Below are 23285 nucleotides of genomic sequence, written 5' to 3'. Positions count from 1 at the left end.
ACCCTCTGTCCCCCTCGCTCCCTGCCCCTCCCCCACTAGCATTCTATCTCTCGAAAACAAACATTTAAAATAATAATAATAATAATAATGTTGGGTAAAACAGCCTGGAAAAAGATGAACAAGGAAATAGCAAACTTTAACAACCCACTATAAACCAACAATACCTAAAAGCCATCTGTAGCGCTCCCTACCAAACAGAACAATATATATTATTCTCAAGTACACATAGAACCTTCTCCAGGACAGACCATATAGAAGGCCATAAAGCAAACTTCACTAAACTTAAAAGGACAGGGCTGCCTGGGTGGCTCCAGTCAGTTGAGCGTCCAACTTTGGCTCAGGTCATGATCTCACAGTTAACGAGTACAAGCCTTGCGTTGGGCTCTGTACTGATGGCTCAGGGCCTGGAGCTTGCTTTGGATTCTGTGTCTCCCTCTCTCTCTGCCCCTCCCCCGCTCATGCTCTGTCTCTCTCTGTCTCAAAAATAAACATTAAAAAAAACCTTAAAAGGACAGAAATAATGACACGTACATTCTCTGGTAATGAGGATATGAAATTAGAAATACATTACAGAAAGGCTTTGGAAAATTAACAAAAAAATTAAACAAAATCCCCTAAATAATCAATAAACCAAAGAATAAATCACAGGAAAAATTAGAAAATGCCTTGCGATAAAAGGAAACAAAAGCTCAAAGTACCAAATGTGTGGGGTGCAGTTAAAGCAGCACTTAGAGAAAAATGTACAGTTTCAAATAACTATATTAAAAAATTAAGAAAGATCAGAAAACAATAACCTAATCTACTATCTAAGACACCAGAAGGGCAAACTAAACTTAAGAAGAAGGAAGGAAACAATTAAGATCAGAGTGGAATTTAATGAGCTAGAGAAAAGGAAAGGAACAGAGAAAAATCAATGCAACAAAAAAGCTAGTCCTTTGAAATAATCAGCAAAACTGACAAACCTTTAGTTAAATTAATCAAGTTAAAAAGACTCCTAGTTACTAGAATCAGAAAGGAAAGATGAGGCATTACTACCAACCTTAAAAAACAGAAAGGATTACAGAATAATACTATGAACGATTGTATTCCAATATATTATATACATCAGGTGAAGTGGACATATTCCTAGAAAGACAAAAACTACCCAAACTGACTCAGGAATACAAAAACTATATAAATAGACCTATAGTAAGTAAAGAGATCAAATTCAGATGCATCATTTAAAAATTACTGGTAAAGAAAATGCCAGACCCACTTCACTAGTGAATTCTAACAAATATTGAAAGAAAAACTAATACCGAATCTTTAAAAATCCTTTAAAAACTAGAAAGGAAGGAACACTTGTGAGCAACAACAACAAAAGCTATAGACAACTGTCTACGATGAACATGGACACAAAAATGCTCCACAAAACACTAACGAATTAAATATGGCAACGTAGAGAAAAAAGAACCACGAGCAAGTGAGATCTATCCCAGGGCTGCAAGATTGGCTTCACATCTGAAAATCAGCTAATGTGACACATAACATGATTATCTGAATTGTTACAGAGAAAGCATTTGACAAAATCCAACATTTTTTTATGATACAAACATTCAACAAATACCAATAGGAATTGAAGAAAAGTTTCTCAATTGATAAAGGATGCTAAGGAAAACCCACAACAAGCATGATACTTAACGATGAAAACCTGGGGCATTCCTCCTAAGTGAATGTGTACAGTCTCACATCTATTCAACATTGTACTAGACCAAGAGAAGGAAATAAAAAGCATCCATATTGGAAATGAAGAGTAAAACTGTATTTATAAATGGCATGATGTGTATATAGAAGTATCTAAGGAATTCACTGAATACTGTTAGAAATAATCAGTAAGTTCAGCATGATTCCAAGACACAAGTTCAACGCACAAAAAATAAATCGTATTTCTACACACTTGCAATGAACAATCCAAAACATGAAATTAAGAAAACAACTACATTTACAGTAACATCAAAATAGTTACTTAGGATTATATTTAACAAAATAAGTGTAAAACCTAGGATTTGTGACTAGAAAACATTGTTAAAAGATAATTAAAGAAGATTTAAGTAAATAAACATATCAGGTTCACGGACAGGAAGACTTGACCTTGTTAACGTGGCAATACTCCTCAAAATGATCTACAGATTCAGCACAATCCTTCTTAGAATCCCTGCTGACTTCTTTGTAGAAATTACAAACTGATTCCAACATTCATAGGGACCTGGACCATGCAATGGACCTAGACCAGCCAAACACTCTTGAAAAGGAGGAACAAAATTGGAGGGCTAACACTTCCCGATTTCAAAACTTACTACGAAGCAACAGTAATCAACACAGTGTGGTATCAGGATCAACATATACATCAATGAAATAGAATTGAGAGTCCAGAAATAAACCTGTACGTCTGTGGTCAACTGATTTTTTGACAATGTTGCCCAAACCATTCAATGGAAAGAGTAATCTTTCCACAAACGGTGCTGGCAGAACTGGATAGTGCACCCAAAAGAAAGAATATGGAACTCTACCTCCCACACAGTTATAAAAAATTTAACTCAAAATTGTGAATAAAATAAAAGGACATGCATGTTTATAGCAGCATTATCTCCAACAGCCAAATTATGGAGGCAGTGCAAGTGTCCAACAACTGACGAACGGATAAAGGTGGGGTATGTATGTATACGTACAAAATGGAGTATTACTCAGCCGTAAAAAAAGAATGAAATGTTGCCATCTGCAACAACACAGATAGATCTAAGGAGCATTATGCTATGCAACATAGACCAGGCAAAGAAAATATCGTATGATTTCACTCGTGTGTGGAATTAAAAAAACAAAACAGAATAAATGAACAAAATGCCAAAAGAATCGAGAGACAACCCAAAAACCAGACTCTTAGCTATAGTTAACAAAGTAATCGTTACCAGAGGGGAGGTGAGTTGAGGGGTGGGGGAAATACATGACGGGGGTTAAGAGCACAATTCTCTTGATGGACACTAAGGTATGGAACCGCTGACTCAACACCTGGAAATAACATAGCACTGTATGTTAACTACACTGGCACTTTTTAAAAATGGATCAAATACCTAAATGGAAATGTTCAAAACTCTTAGAATCATACAAGGTGTAAATTTTCATGGTCTCTGATTTCACAGCAGATACTTAGGACACCAAAAGCATGGAAAAACAAAAGAAAAGGTAAATTGGGCTTTATTCAAATTAAAAACATCCGTGCCTCAAAGGATGTTATCAAGAAAGGACACGGCAAACCGTGTATCGGAAAATATAATAATATTCGCACATCCAACACCTGATAAGGGATTTGTATGTAGGATACAGAACTCCCCCGAGTCGATAATAAAAAGACAAGCCATATTTTGAAATGGGCAAAGGATGTGAATAGACATTTCTTCACAGAAGATACACGAATGTCCCATCAGCACATGGAAATAGGTTCGAAATCAGGAGTCATCAGGGAAGCAGAGATCAAAATCACCACGAGATTCTACTTACTTCACACTCATTGGGACGGGAAATAAAAAGTAATGGTGAAGCCGTTGGGGAAACTGGAACCCTCGTTCACTGACAAGAATGTAAAATGGTGCAGCCAGTTTGTAAAATAGCGTGACGGTTCCTTAAATGGCGAGGCACAGAGTCAATATATGACCCAGCAGCTTTGCTCCAAGGTACGTATCCCCCCAAATAAAAAGATGTGTCCCACGAAAACTCTGTTTACAGCAACATTATGCCTAACAGACCAAAGGCGGCGCCAACCCATCACCGATGGATGCAACTGATGGCACAGCCCATCAACAATGTACAAAGCACACACATCATTTGTCCACACGAGGGCACGGAGGAGCCCTGATAACATGGAAGAACCATAAAATCGTCCAGCGAGTGAACGCTGCCACTCACGAAAGACCACACGCTATACAATTCCATTTATGCGTCAATACCGGGCAAATTTACAGAGACAGAACACAGTCTGGCGGGGGCTTAGGGGTGGTTGCACAGAAGGGGGACAGGTAAAGGCACAGGGCTTTTCCCTGAGATGATGAAGATGTTCCGAAATGAACCGTGGAGACGGTGGCACGTATCCGTGCACACACCTTAAATGGGTGGGTTGTAGCACAGGTGAAGGAAACCCTAATGAAGCTGTCAAGAGCCAAGAGGCGGGCCACCGTCTAAAACATCAGTCACAAAATTCCCGGAGGTGGTGGTAGGTAAGATATCCTCTCCCCTCCCCACGTGCACACCTGGCCATGTAATTCGCCACGGTCCTCCACGCGGGGGTAGTGGGTACGACTACCTTCCTCCCTTTTTCTTTACCAAGTGACTTGGTTTGGCTAAAGGGACGGTGGCAGGTGTGACAAGACCTGACGTACGAATCACACTTGTATGGTTTGGCCTTTCCGTTCTTGCGCCCCCACCCCTCGGACGCGGATCCCAGAAGGAGGGTGACACGCAGCGGAGCAGAGTCCCCCCAGCCCGGGCCACCTGGAAGCCCGCCTCCAGACAGACGCCTGCAGACACGGGAGGATGACGGAGAACCCGAGAAGCCACCGTGGTTTGTGAAGTTCGTTTTGCTCCATTTGTAAAAATGTCTTACTGATGCACAGGGCTCATTGCATTTGTAAAACACCTCTACGCTGTGAAACCAAGAGTGTTGAGGATTCAAGAATTTTCTTTGAATATACACACACACACACACACCCCACTACACAGACACATACAACATACACACCACTAGGCAGAGGCACACACACACACGTAATACCACACACTCACGCCATACACACACACACACACACACACACACACACACACACACCCCACACAAATACAAACACCCACATGCATACATACATGCACACTACACAAACACACATATCTATAAACACACATACAGGTGCCCATAGCACACACACCAATTTTAGGCTAACTGAACTCAGTAAATAAACCCTCTCTCAAATCCCGATCTGGAATCATTTAAACCTGAAATACAGTTCTTTTTTAAAACTTAAACAAAAACAAAACCAAAGAAAAATACCAAAAAAATCCCAGCTCACCTTTCCTCGCCCCCAGCCTCTGGCAGCCACCAGTTTATTTTCTGTATCCATAACCTGTCTTCCTTCTCCCTCCTTCTTCTCTTTTTCTTTTTTTCTTTTTCTTTTCTTTTTTTCTTTTCTTTTTTCTTCTCTTTTCTCTTTTCTTTCTTTCCTTTCCTTTCCTTTCCTTTCCTTTCCTTTTTTCTTTTCTTTTCTCCTTTCTTTCTCCTTTCCTTTCCTTTCTTTCTTTCTTCCTCTTATTTCTTTTGTTTTCTTTCTCTCTTTCATTCAAGATTCCGTGTATTAGTGAGATCATACAGTTTTTATCTTTCTCTTACTTATTTTACTTATGGTCCACCCATGTTGTCACAAATGATAAGATTTCACTCTTTTTCATGGCTGAGTACTACTCCAGTGTGTGTGTGTGTGTGCGCGCGTGCACATGTGCATGTGTGTGTGTGTGGGAGAGAGAGAGAGAGAGAGAGAGAGAGAGAGAGAGAGAACCACATCTTCCTCAGCATCCGCTCCTCTGCCAGTGGCCACATAGGTTTCCACGTGTTGGCGGCTGCAGTCGGCACGGGCGGAGGTACCTTCAAGTTGACAATTTCGTTTCCTTTGGGCGAATACCCAGTAGTGAGATGGCTGGGCCGCAGGGAGGGTCTACTGCAGGCTTTTCGAGGACCCTCCACACTGTCGTCCGGAGCGGCCGCACCAGTCTGCGTTCCCACCAACCGTGCACGAGGCCTCCCCTTCCTCGGCCTCCTGGCCGGCACCTGTCGTCTCCTGTTAATGTCAGCCACTCTGACAGGTGTGGAGTGGTGTCTCATCATGGCTTGGACTTGCATTTCCCCGACGATGAGTGTTTTGAGCATCTTCTTGTGTGTCTGTCGGCCGTCTGGATGTCTTCTTCGGAGAAATATTCTGAAACACGGTTCAGACCTACCAGAAGTCCATTCTCTGGCTGGGCTGAGCTCCGTGCGCCGCGGGGGTATTTGCAATCAGAGTTCACCATCCCCTGTGTACCACCGAGTCTCTGAATGGCACATCGCTGCTGTCCGGCTGGCACGTTACTGGCTGGCAGGCCAGAGAGGCTGTGCGAGGCATCCAGCCGTCCAGACGCGAGGGGGACAGGAACTCACCGCCAAGGCCGCAGCGGCAATTAGGCCTGAATCACACGCCTGGTGGATCTTGCTAATGGAGACGGGGAGTAAAGATAGAGCCCTGGGTCTAAAGGCAGCCAACCAATGGGTGAAGCAGGACGTTTTGAGACAGAGCAGACTTCACCCGGCCTGGAGATAGATGGGATCTGAAGGAAAGTCTTTATCAAAAGGCCCGATTACTGTCTTCAGGTCCAGTGGTTCATGACGCTGGGCACAACCTGAGAGCCACTACAGACTCCTCTGATTTCTCTCCTGAGCCCCAGGGCAGCGAGCTGGACAGACGCATCCTTCAGTGCAGGCCCACTGGGTGCCAGGGGCTTCACTCGTTCACTCGTTCTCTGTTCAACAATTACCTGGAGCGGGCGTCACGTACTAGGCTCTGGCCCCACTACTAGGCACCCGGAGACAAACAAAAAGAAAAGTCCAGTCTCAAGAGAGCTTCCAGTCCACTGGGAAGAGGTTAAAAACAATCAGGTAGACAAATAAACATCATGTTTAATAGGTCAGAGGGTGCGTTAGTCTGTTTAGATTCATGCGTGCATGACAGAAACTCCAAAGCTGCAGGGACATCAGGTTTAAAGTCTGACAGCGGCCAGCTCAGAGTGGATAAGGCAGCCGTCTGGCTCATTCGGTCTCTCTGCTCTGTTCACAGGCCTGTCGCTGAGGCCGCCTCGTGGTCCGAGATGGCTGCTTCGTCTCTAACCATCACGTTTGCATTCAGAGGGAAGAGAGGAAGGGGCACAAAAAACGATGTCACTCCTGCCGCCCCCCCCCCCCCCACACAAATCCACACCCTTAAAGCTGCAGACCCTTCTCCTGCTGTATCTCTTTGGTCACCTGCAGCAGTCCTCAGAGCTGGGAAATGCATTATTATTTCCAAGGAAATGGCCGTGTAGCCAGCTAACATCTTATGCTTCTGTGAATGGGTAGACTAGATCCTGGAGACCTCCCCGAAGAGGTGAGGACGGCTCTAAAACACAGAGGGAAAAGGGGCGCCTGGGTGGCTCAGGTTGGGCGTCCGACTTTGGCTCAGGCCATGATCTCGCAGTCTGTGGGTTCAAGCCCCACATCGGGCTCTGTGCCGACAGCTCGGAGCCTGGAGCCTGCTTCGGATTCTGTCTCTCTCTCTCTCTCTCTCTCTCTGGCCCTCCCCTGCTTGCGTTCTGTCTCTCTGTCTTTCAAAAATGAATAAACATCAAAAAAATTTTTTTAAACCCGGAGGGAATGAGCGACACGTTGATCTCGGCGGAAGAGGAGGAAGTAGCCGTCGAGTGGGAGCACGACTGGGGTCTTCCTCTGCCTTTTACCAAAGGACTATAAACTATGCATTACTGTCCCCGTGTAAGGGGGGAAACCAACTTTCAGAGGTGTTAAATACCTTTCTCGAAGTCCCGGGGTGCTGTCACCGGCCTGGCTCCGCACCTCTTCTGTGTCATCCCAGCACACCCACGCCGGCTCGCCCAGGCAGGTGAGGTGAGCCGACACGGCACCAGCGGGGCTCAAGACCACACTCTGAAACTGGCTCCTTCCAGCAGGAACTGTGTGCTGGGCCAAACACCGCACTTGTGGGTCTGAGATTCTCTCCGGTGGTGGTGGGGACATCACGAGGAAGAAATGGGGGCGATACGCAGAGAGCACACAGCAAGTGACCCACCCTGGGTAAGGGGCACACAGACCCCGCACCGTGGATGAGAGCCTGGGCCATTTATCAACACGATCAGCGCTGAGGGGCTCTGCTTTCCTGCTTTCCTGCTTCCCACCGTGGTGCAGAGCTGCAGGCGGAACCCTGGGGGTCCTTGTGCACGACGAACACCTGCCCAGCCGGCTGCCGGCCCCCAGACGACCAGCACACCCTTTTCAGCCCCCGGCCCTCCCCGAGGTCTCCATTTCTCTAAGGACATCCCCACTCCCATCCCTGATCATCCTCCAGGGCTAATGATAGGGACGGCTCCCCCTCTCCCTAGCCCCAGAAGAGTTGGTGGCAAAGTCCTAACTTTGTTCTCGGCCATGCCACCTACACCACACGTCCCGTCACCAGCCGCCCATAGCTCATTTCCATCCCTTTTTTGTTTAGAAAACAAAAACAGCCCCAAAGAGCCCACTTGGGTTCGCGTCTCTTGTTCCTTTCCTTTGTCATCTCATTTTTTAAAGTTTATTTATTTTTGAGAAAGAGAGTGTGAGCAGGGGAGGAGCAGGGGAACGAGGAGAAGGAGGGAGGGAAGAAGGAGGGAAGAACGGAGAGAAAGAGAGAGAGAGAGAGAGAGGGAGAGAGAGAGAATCTCAAGCAGGCTCCAAGCTGTCAGCACAGAGCCCAACTCGGGGCTCAATCTCACAAACCAAGAGATCATGACCTGAGCCGAAATCAAGAGTCGGACGCTTAATAGACTGACCCACCCAGGCGCCCCTGTTGCCTCATTCTTTTACCCTGGAATTAAAACTTCCCCAAAGATGGTGTCCATACGTACGGCCCACTTTTTGACCTGCACCCCATTGTACCCTGTATCAGAGTCAGGCTGTTCCAAACACGACCCGCATCATCTCTCTCCATCCCTCCTCTGTCGGCAGGAAGGCGCTCACCGTCGAGTAGCTGCTGGGGGGCGACCTGGGAGGGATGCCTCCTCTGCCACGAAACGGACATTCCATCTCCTCCTCACTCCCGCCTGGAAACCTTCCCGTGGCACCTACACAACTTTTGATTTGCGAGTGTTTAGCACGTCTGGCAGGGGTCGTGACTGCTCACCAACGGATTTCAAAACCCTGTCGCTACAGAAACACCCTCTAGCATTTGATTACTCACACCGAGCTGCACCCCAAGCGGCCTCTTCACTAGTCTTAGGACAATTTCCACATCGTGCTGCATCTACACTTATGTGTGTCAGTCTGACCTAGAGCAAGCTCACTGACCGAGGGACCATGCCTCTGCCGTCTCCCGTAAGACATGCATGCGGCCAGCGTGCGTGAACGAGGAGTCAGGATGTGACCTTGAGTGTCCCCAAAACCACTTCTAATTCCCACCTTTGCTGTCTCTGTGTTCTTAACGGAATATACTAGAAAGTGAAAGCAGAGTGTCCCCATTGGGAAAGTGACCGCCCTGGGCGACATCGGCTCGTGATCTGAATTTCCCAGACCAGACGCATCCAACCGAAACGTCCAGCACGAGGACAACTAGGGGCTCGGAAGCTCTTCCCAGGAAGGGCGTCAGAGCATCCGAAGTCCCCCCAGCAGCAGCGTCAGAGGAACATGGCTCGTGTTCACGTAACGCGATGCCGGGAAAGCAAGCAGAGTGATGAATGACACGAAGCAGCCTGGGAGCGCACGCTGAGCAGGCGAAAGCCAGACAGCTTCTTTCTCTTCAAAGAGCCACTACTGGCAAAGACAGCTAATTCAGTGGTGAGTAGAAGCGGATGAATTACGTGATGCTTTGAAACAAAGCAAAATGCAGAACAGAATTCAGCAGCCGCACATCATGGCAGAAAGCCTCATATGGGCTTGCATACAGGCCTCCTTCCCCATTTGTGAAAGTGACATAAACCTATCAAATTACCTACTTCATTTTGAAACGAGCCAGTCTATTATTTGGTGATGTCATCTTAATCTAAGCTTTGACATTCAGGCGATGTTTCCAAGAACTATTAAATCAAACTTGCCACGCTGAACCATAGGGTGTCAGATAAGGTGATGTGTTAATTTTCAGCTACCCAAGGAGTTGTAGCGGGAGAGCTCAAACATCACTATACTGTTTTCCATTTCTTTGAGGAATATCTTCGAGGGCGCCTGGGTGGCTCAGTCAGTTAAGCATCCAGCTTTGGTTTCAACTAGGGTCCGTGATCTCACGGTTTGTGAGATTGAACCCCGAGTCAGGCTCTCTCCTGACAGCCCATAGCCTGCTTGGGATTCTCTCTGCCCCTCCCTTGCTTGTGCTCTCTCTCTCTCTCCCGCCCCCCCCCCCCAAGAGAAGTAAAACTTTTTTAAAAAATCTAGAGACAAATCCTCCGGAGCACTCTCTATATCCTGAATAAAATGAATATATAACATATTGACAAGAGCAGCCTTCAGAGTTTATCCCATTATTATTTCTGATTCCTAAAGCTTTCATGTTGGACAACTCAAGAAAATAAAAGTTCTCATAATCTTAAGGATTTTCTTCATTTCTAGAGTTCTGCTTTTGCTTTGTTTTCAATGCATGAACAGCCCCACCCTCCCTCCCCGCCAAGAAATTGGTCCGGCGTTCTTCAAACTATCACCTCTGTGCTTCAGAAGCATGATTTGTTTTCCTTCCCCGGGAAGGACCGCTCTGACACTCAGACTTAAACTCTCTGCTGTAGCTGCTCCCAGGGCAGGGGAAAGCAAACAGGTGCAACACGCAGGCGTTACGGGTTCCCTGCAGGTGGGTCATGAACATGCCCACAGCCTGTTGGCTCTCAGGATGTGCTCCAGTTCTGCCATGGAGAGAACCTGGGAATGCGTCCCCAATTCCCCGGGGACGGCGTCTCGGCGCCCACAGAGGCTGCTGTCAACTGGTCCCGGCCATCAGGTGGCCTCCACTCTGCTTCTGCTCTCCTTGGTATGTGCACATGCACACATTCATCCGTGCGTGTGCACACACAATTATGGCTCACACGTAAACTTATAAATTTATTTACTCCTTATCATAGGACAGTCCCTCCCGCAATGGGAGCCCCAGAACACAGGCTGTTGACCTACCGTCAACTGAGGAAAGAATCCAGTCAGCAGCACGAGAGACTGTAGACAGCCACCCAACATCCACTTCCTTGCGTTCTTCCTTAACAGAAATCTAAGTTGATTTAAGTGGCAAAATGCCCAGCTACATTCTACACTTCTCAGGCTTCCCAGTAACCAGGGCGACTGACAAAACATAAGAGCAGGTGTCCCCTCTCGCCTTTCCCTGCTTCCTTTTGTTGCCTAGAACAAGGGTGTGATGGATGGAGCTGCAGCAGCCATTCTGGGACCAAGAAAACCGTAAAGACGTGAGCCACTGAACCAGTGCCAATACCAGGTACTTCCGGACTTTTACTACATATAAAAAATGAATACACTTAAGTCAGTGGATATGCTTACATCAGTGTGTCTGATGTTCTGTTCCTAACTGAAAGACAGAGCTCATAACTGGTACAGAAGATCAAAGAGATCCGAGAAGAAAAAAAAAAAATCCCTGAAGGAAGGTCTCCGAAGGAAAAGAGATCATATGATTGCCAAACAGAAGACAGATTGATAGGCAAATTTCCTTCCCAGAGCCAGAAACACAGGAAGAGAAGGATGATGAACGAATAGTAGTTTGTGAGGCCACGCTGAGGGGCCGGCCAAGGGGCTGACAGACAAGCGGCTTCTCTCATCTCAGAGACCTCGCACTTTACGAGTGGGGTGTCAGGGCCGCGCTGAGAACGGAGGAGGTGAAGAGTGCCCCGGGGAAGGTCAACAGGAGAGCGTTGGCGGTGTAGACACAGGCACACGGCACACGTCCGTGTGGCCCCAGGGACGTGCACCTGAGGGGTGGGGAGGCGGGAGGCTTGCCCTTGGAGCCCGTGGCTCAGGAGTCTCACCGGCTGCACTGGGACCCCAGCTCCGGGTACTGAATGGGGGTGTCGTGAGAACACACACACACACACACCACAGAACAAAGGAAACCAGAACGCCCCAGTTCAAATCCCAGCTCCTCCGCTCACCAGCCGGGAACACCCTCAATCTTTCTCTGAGTACGTTTTCTATAGCTGCAAAAGGGGGCGATAACAGTAGCCACCCCAGGGCACTGTCACGAGGAGCTAACTACTTAACGTGCTCGATGCACTTCGAACTGGCGCCTAGCACGCTCTACAGCCTCGATCTCTCCTGACACCGTGCCCCACCACGTGACCCAGAGCGCGGGATGATCTAGACCAGGGCTTAGTCCCCTGCGGGGGAGAACAGCCAAAGAAGAGAGACCTCAGTGCGGCACAGGGAGGGGAGTGCTGGGCGCCCAAGACAGCATTCCGGGTGGGGCCGCTCCAGGAGGCAGTGCATGCGGGAGACGGGGGCAGGTGTCTCCCCTGCCCTTGGGGTGCAGGGCGAGTTCCCGAGGCCCTGGCCTCCCTTTGGCTCCTCAGCTCCTGGCCTCAGGTACCCCATCGGGCGGACACCTCCCAGCCCAAGCCGACCTGGCGCACCCACCCCTGCATCCCCACCGGGAAACCCCTACGCTCCCGGTCCTAACCCCCACTCAGCTGGTCCCCCCGCCCCCCGCCCCCGCCCCAATCCCAAACCCGGCTTATCCCAAGTTACCTCCTCACCCCTCTCCCCAGGGCCTCCCTCACCCCTGCCCTGCCCTCATTCTCTCCTCACCCTTTTCAAATGTCCTCAGTCCCAAATCACAGGTAGGCCCAGACTCCTCCCCTTGGGTCCCCAAGCACCTGCTGGGGGGAGGGGCGGCACCTCTGCGGCGACTCTCACACTCACTGAGGGTAACACGCACCTCCGTGGGCGTGTTCTGGGTTTCCCGATGATCCCTCGTGACAACCACCGCAGAAGGGCCTCCCCGAACCCCGTCTCCTCCCGCTCCCCGCCCTCCTCCCGCTCCCCCTGCAGCTCCAAAGTATCAGCTTCTCCGCAGAACGCACGTGGCCTGAGCTAGGCTCCCCTCCATGTGCTGCATGCTCGCCTAGCCTCGCAGCGACCCGTCCCCAGCCGGGGACAGACGCCTGAGGCTGCAGGCGCCCAGCGGCATCTCGCACACTGCGCTGGGCTCTGAGGTAACTGGGCACAACCTGAATCTCTAATCACAGGGCGGAGATCTCAGACCCCGGGGACGAAATCACATGCTGAGTCGGGGACAATAGGGCTGTAAGCCAAGGACTGGTGTCATATCTGCCTCACACACCAGGATCAGCGTGCCCATGGGCTGTGCACAGAGTGGACGCAGTCCACAGATGCCCTCCATGCAGCTTTCCTGGCCACAGGGCCTGCGGCTGGCACACAGGCTGGGAGTCCTGGGTCCATGGCGAGATTAACCCTTTACTTTTTATCTCATATTAGGGAAACACAGGTAATCAGTTTATGGGCTGCAAGAAAATACCAACGTGACAAATTACGCATTGCAATGTATCAAAGTTCGGTGTTTTGATGAATCGCCCACGAGCCGCTTCTTGCTGTGTGTCATTCCACAGTCCACATTGCTAACAATCCGCCCTCAACCACCTGCCATGTCATCGGAACGGGAACCAGAAGAGAGGGAGCCTGTGCAGCACGGAGGCTAATTCTGCCTTGGCGCGTCCTGGGGCCGGGCTCCGGCAGCCACCTTGAGAGAGGCAGTTCGCGAAGCTCAGACATAAATCACCCGGCAATCAGGCATGGGCTATAAAACTTTATGTAAGCATTCATAAAGGTGAGGGAGTGTGAAAGATTATTTTTCTTTTGATGACACTTATTAAAAATGAGCAGACTGCATATTGAGAACAGTTTCCATCCAGCAGGCTCGGTCTGACCAGCGGCTGACCCTGAGCCTCACGCGGCAGCGAGGCTGGCTGTCCCCGAGGTGCCCGACTCTGAGCCACCGGAAAAGGCGTGTTTGCTCCCCAGGCCGGAGAACCAAGCATTCGCTGATATTTTCTCCACGAAATAAAAACACTTCACCTTAATATATACGACTGTTTACTTAGCAAATCTCGGCTTGCAAGTTCCAGCTTCAAAAAAAAAAAAAAAAATAAAATGAAAGCAGAAAGAGGTTTATCAACATATTAAAAAATTATTCTGGATCGGATACACCAGATTAGACGGCGAGTTAAGAGGAAATTCGAAACTGTGGAAACAGCTTGGGGGACACTGAATGCAAAAACCAGGGGACTAGGATGCAAAACTGCTCGTAGGAACTGTCAGCAACATCATGAAGATTCCGCAAAGTCCACGGAGAGGACGAAAATCGACCAAACAACTCTGGTCTCCCGTCCTGAATCCACAGAGGCCTTTCCAACAGCACAGCGGCTGGCAGGTAACACAGGCCCCCCACCCACCCCGGACGGGGGCTACGGGGGTGGACAACCTCTGTATGAAGTATCCTGCACTGGCAAGGACACATTTTCTCCTCTTTTCATCCTGACGGTCACTTTGAGAGTGCCTGTCCTCCCGGAAGAAGCCCGTGAACATGGTGGGAGGATGGCTGGGCTCCACGTGGGAGCTGCAGCCACGGTCGGTGGCCCGAAGGCCCCTCATCTCCCCAGGCCCCCGTCTCCTTCCTCCGCGGGAGGGGCTGGACCACTCTGGCTTGAAAGCATCACCGGTTGTGACCGACTCATGCAGTGAACAGATGAGGAGACATACACGTACACACACACGTACAACATACCTGCTTTTAAGGTGCTGAGGGGAGCCAAGGCACCGGAAGCTGCCGTTGACCATTATGGCCAGTCTCGTGCACAGGGCCTGGCATTCCTCCATGCTGGGGGGGGACAGGACGAGAAGGGCATGAGCAAGTGCGTCCTCCAGGCAGCAAACCGTCCAAGCAACACGTAGACAAAAACACTGCTGCTGTTGCTGAATTTTCTACATACCACCTCAAGAAACCCTCAATGAGCACTTTTAAAATGCGTGTTTTGGGGCGCCAGCGTGACTCAGTCGATTGAGGGTCTGACTTCGGCTCAGGTCATGATCTCACGGTTTGTGAGTTCGAGCCCCATGTCGGGCTCTGTGCTGGCAGCTCGAGCCTCGAGCTTGCTTCGGATTCTTTGTCTCCCTTTCTCTGCTCCTCCCCTCTCAAAAATAAATAAACATTCAGAAAATAAAATAAAATAAAATAGATGTTTTATTTAGATAACCAATGACACAATTAACCAAAACTTACCAGTATTTCAAAATCCCAGGAACAATGGTTATTAGGAGAGAAACTGTTGCAATAGTACGAAAATATAAACTAAATCCAAGTGCCCTTCACAGAAAATGTGCAAGTTTTATGAAAAAACAAAAGCAATAAGATCTACTAATGAACCTAAATGAAATCTTGAATCAATAAAAGGATGTGTCAAGAAAAAGAAAAAAGTGAATATATTTTAGATAAAGGAAATTATTATAAATGAATATCACTGTGATATAAAAATTATTGCAACATAAAATAGTATTAGTATATGTCAGTATAAATATAAAACATGATAGGTACATGAATATAAATGTAATAAATGAATTTTACATAAAATATATATGTGAATTCTATTTTACTATAATATATAAAATAAAATATAACAAATTACATTGTAATTTGCAGCTATAATTTGGTTTGTGATATTATATAACATTATCTTGGTATAAAATATGTAATAAAGATTTGTAACCTGTAATAGGGTTATTATAATTATATAGAAAATAAAATAAATTATAATAAGGTTATAGTATAATGCCAATCAAAATTATAAAGCATACCTTCAAAATTATTTAGTGAGAGGTAGAAAAACTGTGAACAAGAAGAACGAGAAGAGTTGCTCCAGAAGATATTTAACATTTGTTCTAAGGCTCAGACAATTCAAGGAAGGCAACAGGCTTAGGAGTTACAAGGCAGATCATTAGAAGAAGAAAGGCTGTGCAGAACTAAACAGTCACATCTTAAACACATAAGTGGATGGGAACATACATTCCTTCTAAGCATCAGCGATGGAAGAGACTACGAAAGAAAGTGCTTGGTAGTTGACAATGCAAAAGTGCAAACTTCTAATAAGTCTGTCAAAACACAGCCAACGAACGTTAAAAAAAAAAAAAACTACAACAAAATAAACTTAAGAAAAATTTTTTAAGGGGAAACTGGGTGGCTCAGTGGGTTAAGTATCCAACTCTTGGTTTCGGCTCAGGTCATGATCTAAGCCTGCTTGGGATTCTCTCTCTCTCCCTCTCTCTCTGTCCTTCCCTGCTTGCAGTCTCTCTCTCTCAAAATAAATAAACTCAAAAAGAAGTAAAAACACAACTACAACAAACGCAATGCGTGAGGGTAGATACATTCAGTATATATTAAAGTTCATTTATTTATTTTTTTAAATTTTTGTAACGTTTATTTACTTTTGAGACAGAGAGAGACAGCGCATGAATGGGGGAGGGTCAGAGAGAGGGAGACACAGAATCGGAAACAGGTTCCGGGCTCTGAACTGTCAGCACAGAGCCCGACGCAGGGCTTGAACTCACGGACGGCGAGATCATGACCTGAGCCGAAGTCGGCCACTTAACCAACTGAGCCACCCAGGCGCCCCTCATTTATTTATTTTTGAGAGAGAGAGAGAGACAGAGAGAGAGAAAAAGAGAGGACACGCACATGTGGGGGAGGGACAGAGAGAGACACAGAATCTGAAGTCTCTGAGCTGTCAAGAGCCTGACGTGAGGCTCGAACCCACGAACCATGAGATCATGACCTGAGACGAAGTTGGCCATTTAACCGACTGAGCCACCCAGGCGCCCCAATACATTCGGTATACAGAACTGTTTTTGTTAGCGTAAAAATGAAACTATAAAATGCAATCCTGGAGGAAGGTCAAATATAGTGACTATTCAAAGAACTGTCCACAGGTAATACACATCCTGACAAATTAGAAACTTAACCATCAAATAAGTGAGCTTAAAATTCTCTTCCAGCCAGAAAGTCATTTGCCAAATGTGCCTTTTGTTTGTTGCACAGGGAAACACTGTTTCCCCTATCTGCGGTGCAAATACAAACAATGAATTCTCAGATCAAAAAAATACCTGCAAAGTTAAAAACATCGTCTGAACAATCCCAACCTCATATACTGCCGGTGGGAGTGAAAAATTGGCATGATTTTCTGAAAACTCAATTTGGCACTAATCTCTTCTAGGAACTTACGTTAGGAAACACAGAAGATAGGAATGCATATAGCAAGTTATTTATAAGAGTAAAAATCCAGAAACCGCTTCTGTAATAGGATAATATGATACTCAGATAAATGGGGGTGCGTCCATGTGTTGAACAGCCATTCAAATGAGGTTTTCTAAACTCCATTAGTTGCACAGAAAAAAAGTAATGATACAGCGTGGCAGCACGTGTTAGGAAACTTGAACACGAATGTGACGGGGGGGGGGAAGGGAAGGCAAAACACACGAAAAGGTTGACATTGACGATACTTGAAAATTCATGGTGCAATTCCTTTGCTTCTGCCACTATGTGCCATCCAAATCCCCTACAGGAATCAGGTATTATGTTCACTGTTCGCGAATGGGCGTAAAGCCCGTCTGCTCATTAGGTCACGGGACATTCAGATCAAGGTTATATTGGTCAGCCTCCCATGCAGCTAGAGGCAGACGTGTGACAACTCGGGTCAATGGGAAGTACAATTTCTGCGTCACATCAAAATAAGGCAAGCCGCTTGCCCTGGGTTTGGGTTCTTTCTACTTTCCATGAGCTGCACTAGAAAGTCAATTTCAACCATCCAGATGAGGCAAACTCACAAGTGAGTAAGTGAAATGCTGGAAAGACTCGGAATCCTTGGATGACCTTGGGCTCCATCATAGCCCACCATCATGAATTGTTAGTGGAGGAGCGAAAAACACGTCTGGTCTGAGCCACTGTAATTTGGGGTCTGACTTACAGTAGTTTAACATGGGGTCTAAGGAATACGTGCTATTCATATTCCAAACACGCTTTATAAATCTTTTTTTAATGTTTATTTGTTTTTGAGAGAGATAGAGAGACAGAGTGTGATCAGGAGAGGGGCAGAGAGAGGGAGACACAGAATCCGAAGTGGGCTCCAGGCTCCGAGCTGTCAGCACAGAGCCTGATGCGGGGTTTGAACTCACAAACCGTGAGATCATGACCTGAGCCCAAGTTGGATGCTTACGTGACTGAGCCACCCAGGCGCCCCAAAATAAGCTTTATAAATCTTTTTGTGCAAACATATCTTTCTCTGTTTCTTTAATAAGTTCCAATTTAAAATTTTCATGAGTGCATCGTAGGTGTTCTAATTAAAGTGGGAGAACATGAAGTTTTCTTTATTGCATCCTTATGCATCGCAGATGAACAGAGATCCAAATAACAACCGATTTTAATTACGACCTTGGAGTAACGACGTGGTAATTTCAACTGAGTTGTTATTAGCTGTCACACAAATAAGGTCTAAACAGCAGGTGGGTTACCATGACATCTCTGCCCAGAGGGCAAAGACTGAGAGATTTTGAGGACTTTCAGCAGCAGGAAGAACATCCAATGCCAGGTGCTCTACAGCAGTGAAATAACCTGTGACTATTGACTCTGAGAACGAACACCGTGCTTCCTTTGGGTGGTCAGGCTGGCTGGAACAGAGCTCTCTCTGGTCAGGGGCGCGAGGAGTCAAGGGCTTAGCATGGAGCATACGGTACAAGCCCACGGTCCTCTAGGTAAGGAGTGAGGAGAGGAACAGAGACAGGACCTCAAAATTAAAGGGAAACTGTGCAATTTGGAGACTTTTCAGCTGCAGGCAGCTGTCTCAGAAGCACAGAATCAGTCACTGGCTGCTGCGCTCTCCATTAATCGTGAGTCATTTAGATCTTTGTATTGCATGAATGCGGGCAGATTTATAGAAATGAAGACACATCGTTAATGTGAAACCGCATTAACGGGAGGACGTAGGACAGAAATTACAGTGATGTACGGTCTTCCTGAGAACTGTCTGTAATAATCATACGCTATATGGAAATCAAAAGGGATTTTTAACGTGACCCCCACTTTATCCACTCTTAGAACCCACATATAAAAATGAGGCCTTAACAAATACCGGCCTGATAAATGCAGGAATGCAGAGAGTTTCCAGAATTGGCACGGCCAGAGGATCGTTTTAAGCAAAAACGTACGTATATTATAAGGTAGAGGGTTTGCCACATTTGTTTCATTTCAGTGTGACATTTTATTTTCTGAAAAGAAACAGAACCAAGACAAAAGTCAAGGGCAGGACTTCTGGCTACGGCCAAGTGAAAAACCTGGCACATCTCTTCCCCCCAAATCAACTCGAAAGCCGGACACAATGGACAAAAACAACCATTTCAGAATGTTGGAAACTGTCTGGAAGGTTGCAACGGTCTGAGAAACGTTTACCGCTGACGAACAGCTGCACGGCCAGCTTTACACACGTGCGGCTACTGGCAGGACAAGGCAGCCCACGAGGACCGGGAGCTTCTCTGCACTCAACTGGGACCCATACCCGGCGACGCCGTCAACATCAGTGACTTGTGTAGAGCCCAGCAGACAAGAAGGGCCAAGAGCTCCAGTATCTGGCCTGACAGTGCCTGCATTAGCTCATGTGTCACTGGGGCACGCGCCTAGCCTACTGAGGCTGCACGTACACGCGGTAGAGGCCACAGAGGGGCCACGCCAGCCACATGCCCCACATGAACCCAGAGGCTAGCCACACGCACATCCAGAGCCCAGCGGCACCCTGGAGAAGGTAAGACTGGGCCGCGTGAGCAGGTCTGAAAGGGGAACATCCTCCCCTGGGCACACACGGACCCGTCCGCAGAGGACAGATCGGGGCTGGCGTCAGGTGGCTGAGGGCCGCCTCTGTCTATGTAATAATAGCAGGTGGCTTTGAGGCATCCGGGCTTCACAAAATGAGGACAGAATTTAACACACAAACTGAAGAGCGTCACTGGGAGCTACTCACTGCAGGGGAAAGAGATTCCGCAGATTCATCCCAGGCAGAGACACGCAGACAGACAGACACACGAAAGAGACAGACAAACCAAGAAGAAGAAAACCAAGAAAAAAAAAAAATAATAAATAAATAAAAAACGTGGCAATAACGACAACTTTTGGGGAAGGAGAAGAATCAGAAACCAGAGAGGCTACGATTTATTAAATATTGTGAAATACTGAGTTTTCAACAACAACAACAACAAAACTATAACCTGTAAAATTAACAAGAAATTGTTATCCATACTCAGGGAGAAAAGCAGTCAGCAGAAACTATTCCTAGTTGCCCCTAAATGCTAGATTTAGCAGAAAAAAATCTTCAATGAAGCAACTCTATGTATGTTCGAAGCACTAAAGGAAACAACGCTTAAAGAATGTTTTTGTAGACGACAATAGAGTTTCTGAAGTAGACTGAATTTTTTTTTTAATTTTTTTTTTCAACGTTTATTTATTTTTGGGACAGAGAGAGACAGAGCATGAACGGGGGAGGGGCAGAGAGAGAGGGAGACACAGCATCGGAAACAGGCTCCAGGCTCCAAGCCATCAGCCCAGAGCCCGACGCGGGGCTCGAACTCGCGGACCGCGAGATCGTGACCTGGCTGAAGTCGGACGCTTAACCGACTGCGCCACCCAGTCGCCCCAAGACTGAATTTTTTTTTTTAATATCAAATGAATTTTTTTGTTGTTGAAGAGTATAAATGAAAGGAAAATTCCACTATGGGGCCCGCGGCAAATCTGGGTAGCAGAAGAAAGCATCAGTGAACCTGAAGATTATCGAATCTGAAAAGAGGGAAAAAAATATTTAAAAGAAATGGGACAGAAACACAGATCTGCAGGACACCATTGTACATGCACAGAAAGTACCAGTGTGTGGAAAAGGAAAGAAAAGATAGAAAGAGCCAGAAAAAAATATTTGAATAAACAACTACCAAAATATCAACACAGTAGGTGAAATGCATTAACCCACACATCCAAGAAGCGCCATGAACCTAAGGAAGGATACCCGGAGGAGGGAGGTGCATCTGGACACACTGGGGTTTAACCGTGAGAGTCGGAGAGAAAAGTCCTGAGAGGCACAACCCAGGAACGACCCAGGATGTACCAGGAAGCATCAGAAGGGATGCTGCCCAGCTTCTTCTAAGAGACAACGTAGGTGAGAAGACAGAGGTGACACGATCATCTGGACAATGTGAACGAAACTCACACTTCACTAGGGTGGCTACAATCAAAAAGACAGAGTGTTGACAAGAATCTGCACAAACCAGGAGCTTCATCATTGTTCCTGGGAATATAAGACGATGAAGCCACATTGAAACACAACGGTGTTCTGTGATTTCTTAAAGCGTTAATCACAAACTTACCACACGACCCAGCCGTCTGACCCCTAAGACACTGTCCGAGACAGATGAAAGCATATGTCCGTACAAAGACATTTATAAGACTGCTCACAGCACCTTATACTGGAAACAATCCAAGGGACTATTGGCAGGGGAAGACCAGACAAATGAGGTCTGGCCACACGGCAAGCGAAAGAAGCCAGATACAACCGACTTATGATCTCGTTGGCATGAAATATCCAGAAGACACATTTGAGCTAAAGAGTCTGGGACTTTGCACGGGGATGATCTGAAAACAAACGTTGAGAACACGTTGGAAATGCCCTAAACTGGATTACGGTGACAGGTGCACAACTCTCATTTTCCTAAATAAAACCCCCTAAAAAACAAAAAAATCATTGAATGGTACACTTAAAGTGGGTAAATTATAGGGTATGTAAATTACATCTCAGAAAAAAAAAAAAAAAAAACCTGTTTTAAGAACTGGCAGTGTTTCAGGGCCCCTGGGTGGCCCATTCAGTTGAACAGCTGACTTCAGCTCAGGTCATGATCCCATGGTTCATGAGTTCGAGCCCCGCTTTGGGCTCCCTGCAGTCAGTGCAGAGCCTGCCTCGGACCCTCTGTCCCCCTCTCTCTGCCCCATCTCAACTTGTGCATGCTCTCTCTCTCTCCAACCCTCCCCCCCCCCACAAAAACTGGCAGCATTTAGTCCAGCAGTGAAAATTCAGGGATGATGGACAATAGACAAACCCTCAGGGAATAAGAGAAGATTTAAAGAAAAAAAAAAAAAAAAACAGTGCAAAGAAGGTGAGGAAGCATCTGCTCTCACATGAAGCAACATGTGTGAACGGCGTCATCCTGTATGGAAACACGGGTTGACTTTGCTTGGACCCTCACGGTCGCCACTGGCACCTATTACAGGAACAGGGTCTGAGATGGACGTGTGGCGGGATCGTGCATGTGGACCTACAGCTCGCAAGAGGATTTTCACATAAACCGATGATGCCGGGGCCTTCGGCAAAGTCTCCTGAGCCTCCGCACAGATCTCACACTGCCTTGGCTTCACATCTCACCTCTGGCAACAAGGGGCAGATGGCCTGCTGCGGCAGAGACTTGGTGCAGGGCACCCCCCCCCCAGAGCCCAGGGTCCCCATGATTCACCTGTCTGGCTAGGAATTCCCAGACTGCAAGGCCCTGGCTGCCCTTCACACGGGCCACTTCTCAAAGTTGTGTTTTCACTGAGCAGCCTTGAAGGACGAGGTATCATCTCCCTCAAACCCAGAGCTGGCTTGTTCATCAGCTGCCCTCAAGAGGAGGGTCACCACGCAGGCGTCGTCTGGGTATTGGGGGGGTGGGGCGGAACCAGCGGGACCTTGCTGACAGTGAGTAATACAAATTTTCACCTCTGACCCAGGAGGCTCGTGTCCTCTGGAAACATCCAGGAACTTGGCCTGCCAACTTTGTCAGCTTGTGAGTAAGGCAGAATCTGGGCTCCTTCTCAGCTCCTGACGTTGAACTCAGGGCGTGTGTTACTCACGCACAGTCGAAGCCGTAAAGCCTAATCCCCATTACACCCCAGATAAATCACACTGCGCTGTCCACAAAAGGGTCTGATATAACCTGAGACTCGAGGTGTTGTGTGGCCTAGCACGGTGTGGCATAAAGTAAAAACATAGGCCAAGGACTTTGAAATCTAATCAGAATATTAATTCTGTGAGGAAGAAAACAGGGGGCCAAATTCAGAAACTTGTGACGCTTTCATTTCAGCAGAGTCTGCTGCTGGGGTTAAAGGTCTTGGGTGGGCAGGCACCGAATCCCGGCCTCCTCCGGACCAGGGCAAGAGTGTGCCTACGACAGACCGCCGGGCTCGCGGTCCGGCCACGCCACCTGCCAGCTGTCGGCCTCGGTTATGTTACCGGATCTGTCTCCGTTTCAGAGTCCCAGCCTACACGTGGGGCTCAAGACTCCATCCCCATCGCCATGGGGCTGTCCAGAGGCAGGGTCGCGTAGGTAGCACGGGCCTGGCCCCTGCTGCTCCACCGCCCTTGCCGGCCCCCCAGCCGCGGTCCCGGATTGGCCACGA

General features: G+C 47.5%; 1 protein-coding gene across 1 annotated transcript in view; it reads right to left on the bottom strand.

Annotated features, from left to right (window-relative positions):
- ABCA13 (ATP binding cassette subfamily A member 13) overlaps positions 1-23285 on the bottom strand; it is a 412425-nt gene that overhangs the window by 13335 nt on the left and 375805 nt on the right. The window contains exon 59 of the mRNA XM_040455040.1: positions 14565-14657. Within this exon, the coding sequence (XP_040310974.1) occupies positions 14565-14657 (93 nt within the window). The remainder of the gene's footprint in view (positions 1-14564; positions 14658-23285) is intronic.

This window comes from Herpailurus yagouaroundi, unplaced genomic scaffold, assembly GCF_014898765.1.
Source record: "Herpailurus yagouaroundi ecotype Mexico unplaced genomic scaffold, PumYag 214, whole genome shotgun sequence".
In the NCBI taxonomy this organism is placed as follows: Eukaryota; Metazoa; Chordata; class Mammalia; order Carnivora; family Felidae; genus Herpailurus; species Herpailurus yagouaroundi.
The sequence above is the reverse complement of the archived record's forward strand: the minus strand, read 5'-3'. Positions and strand labels throughout refer to the sequence as shown.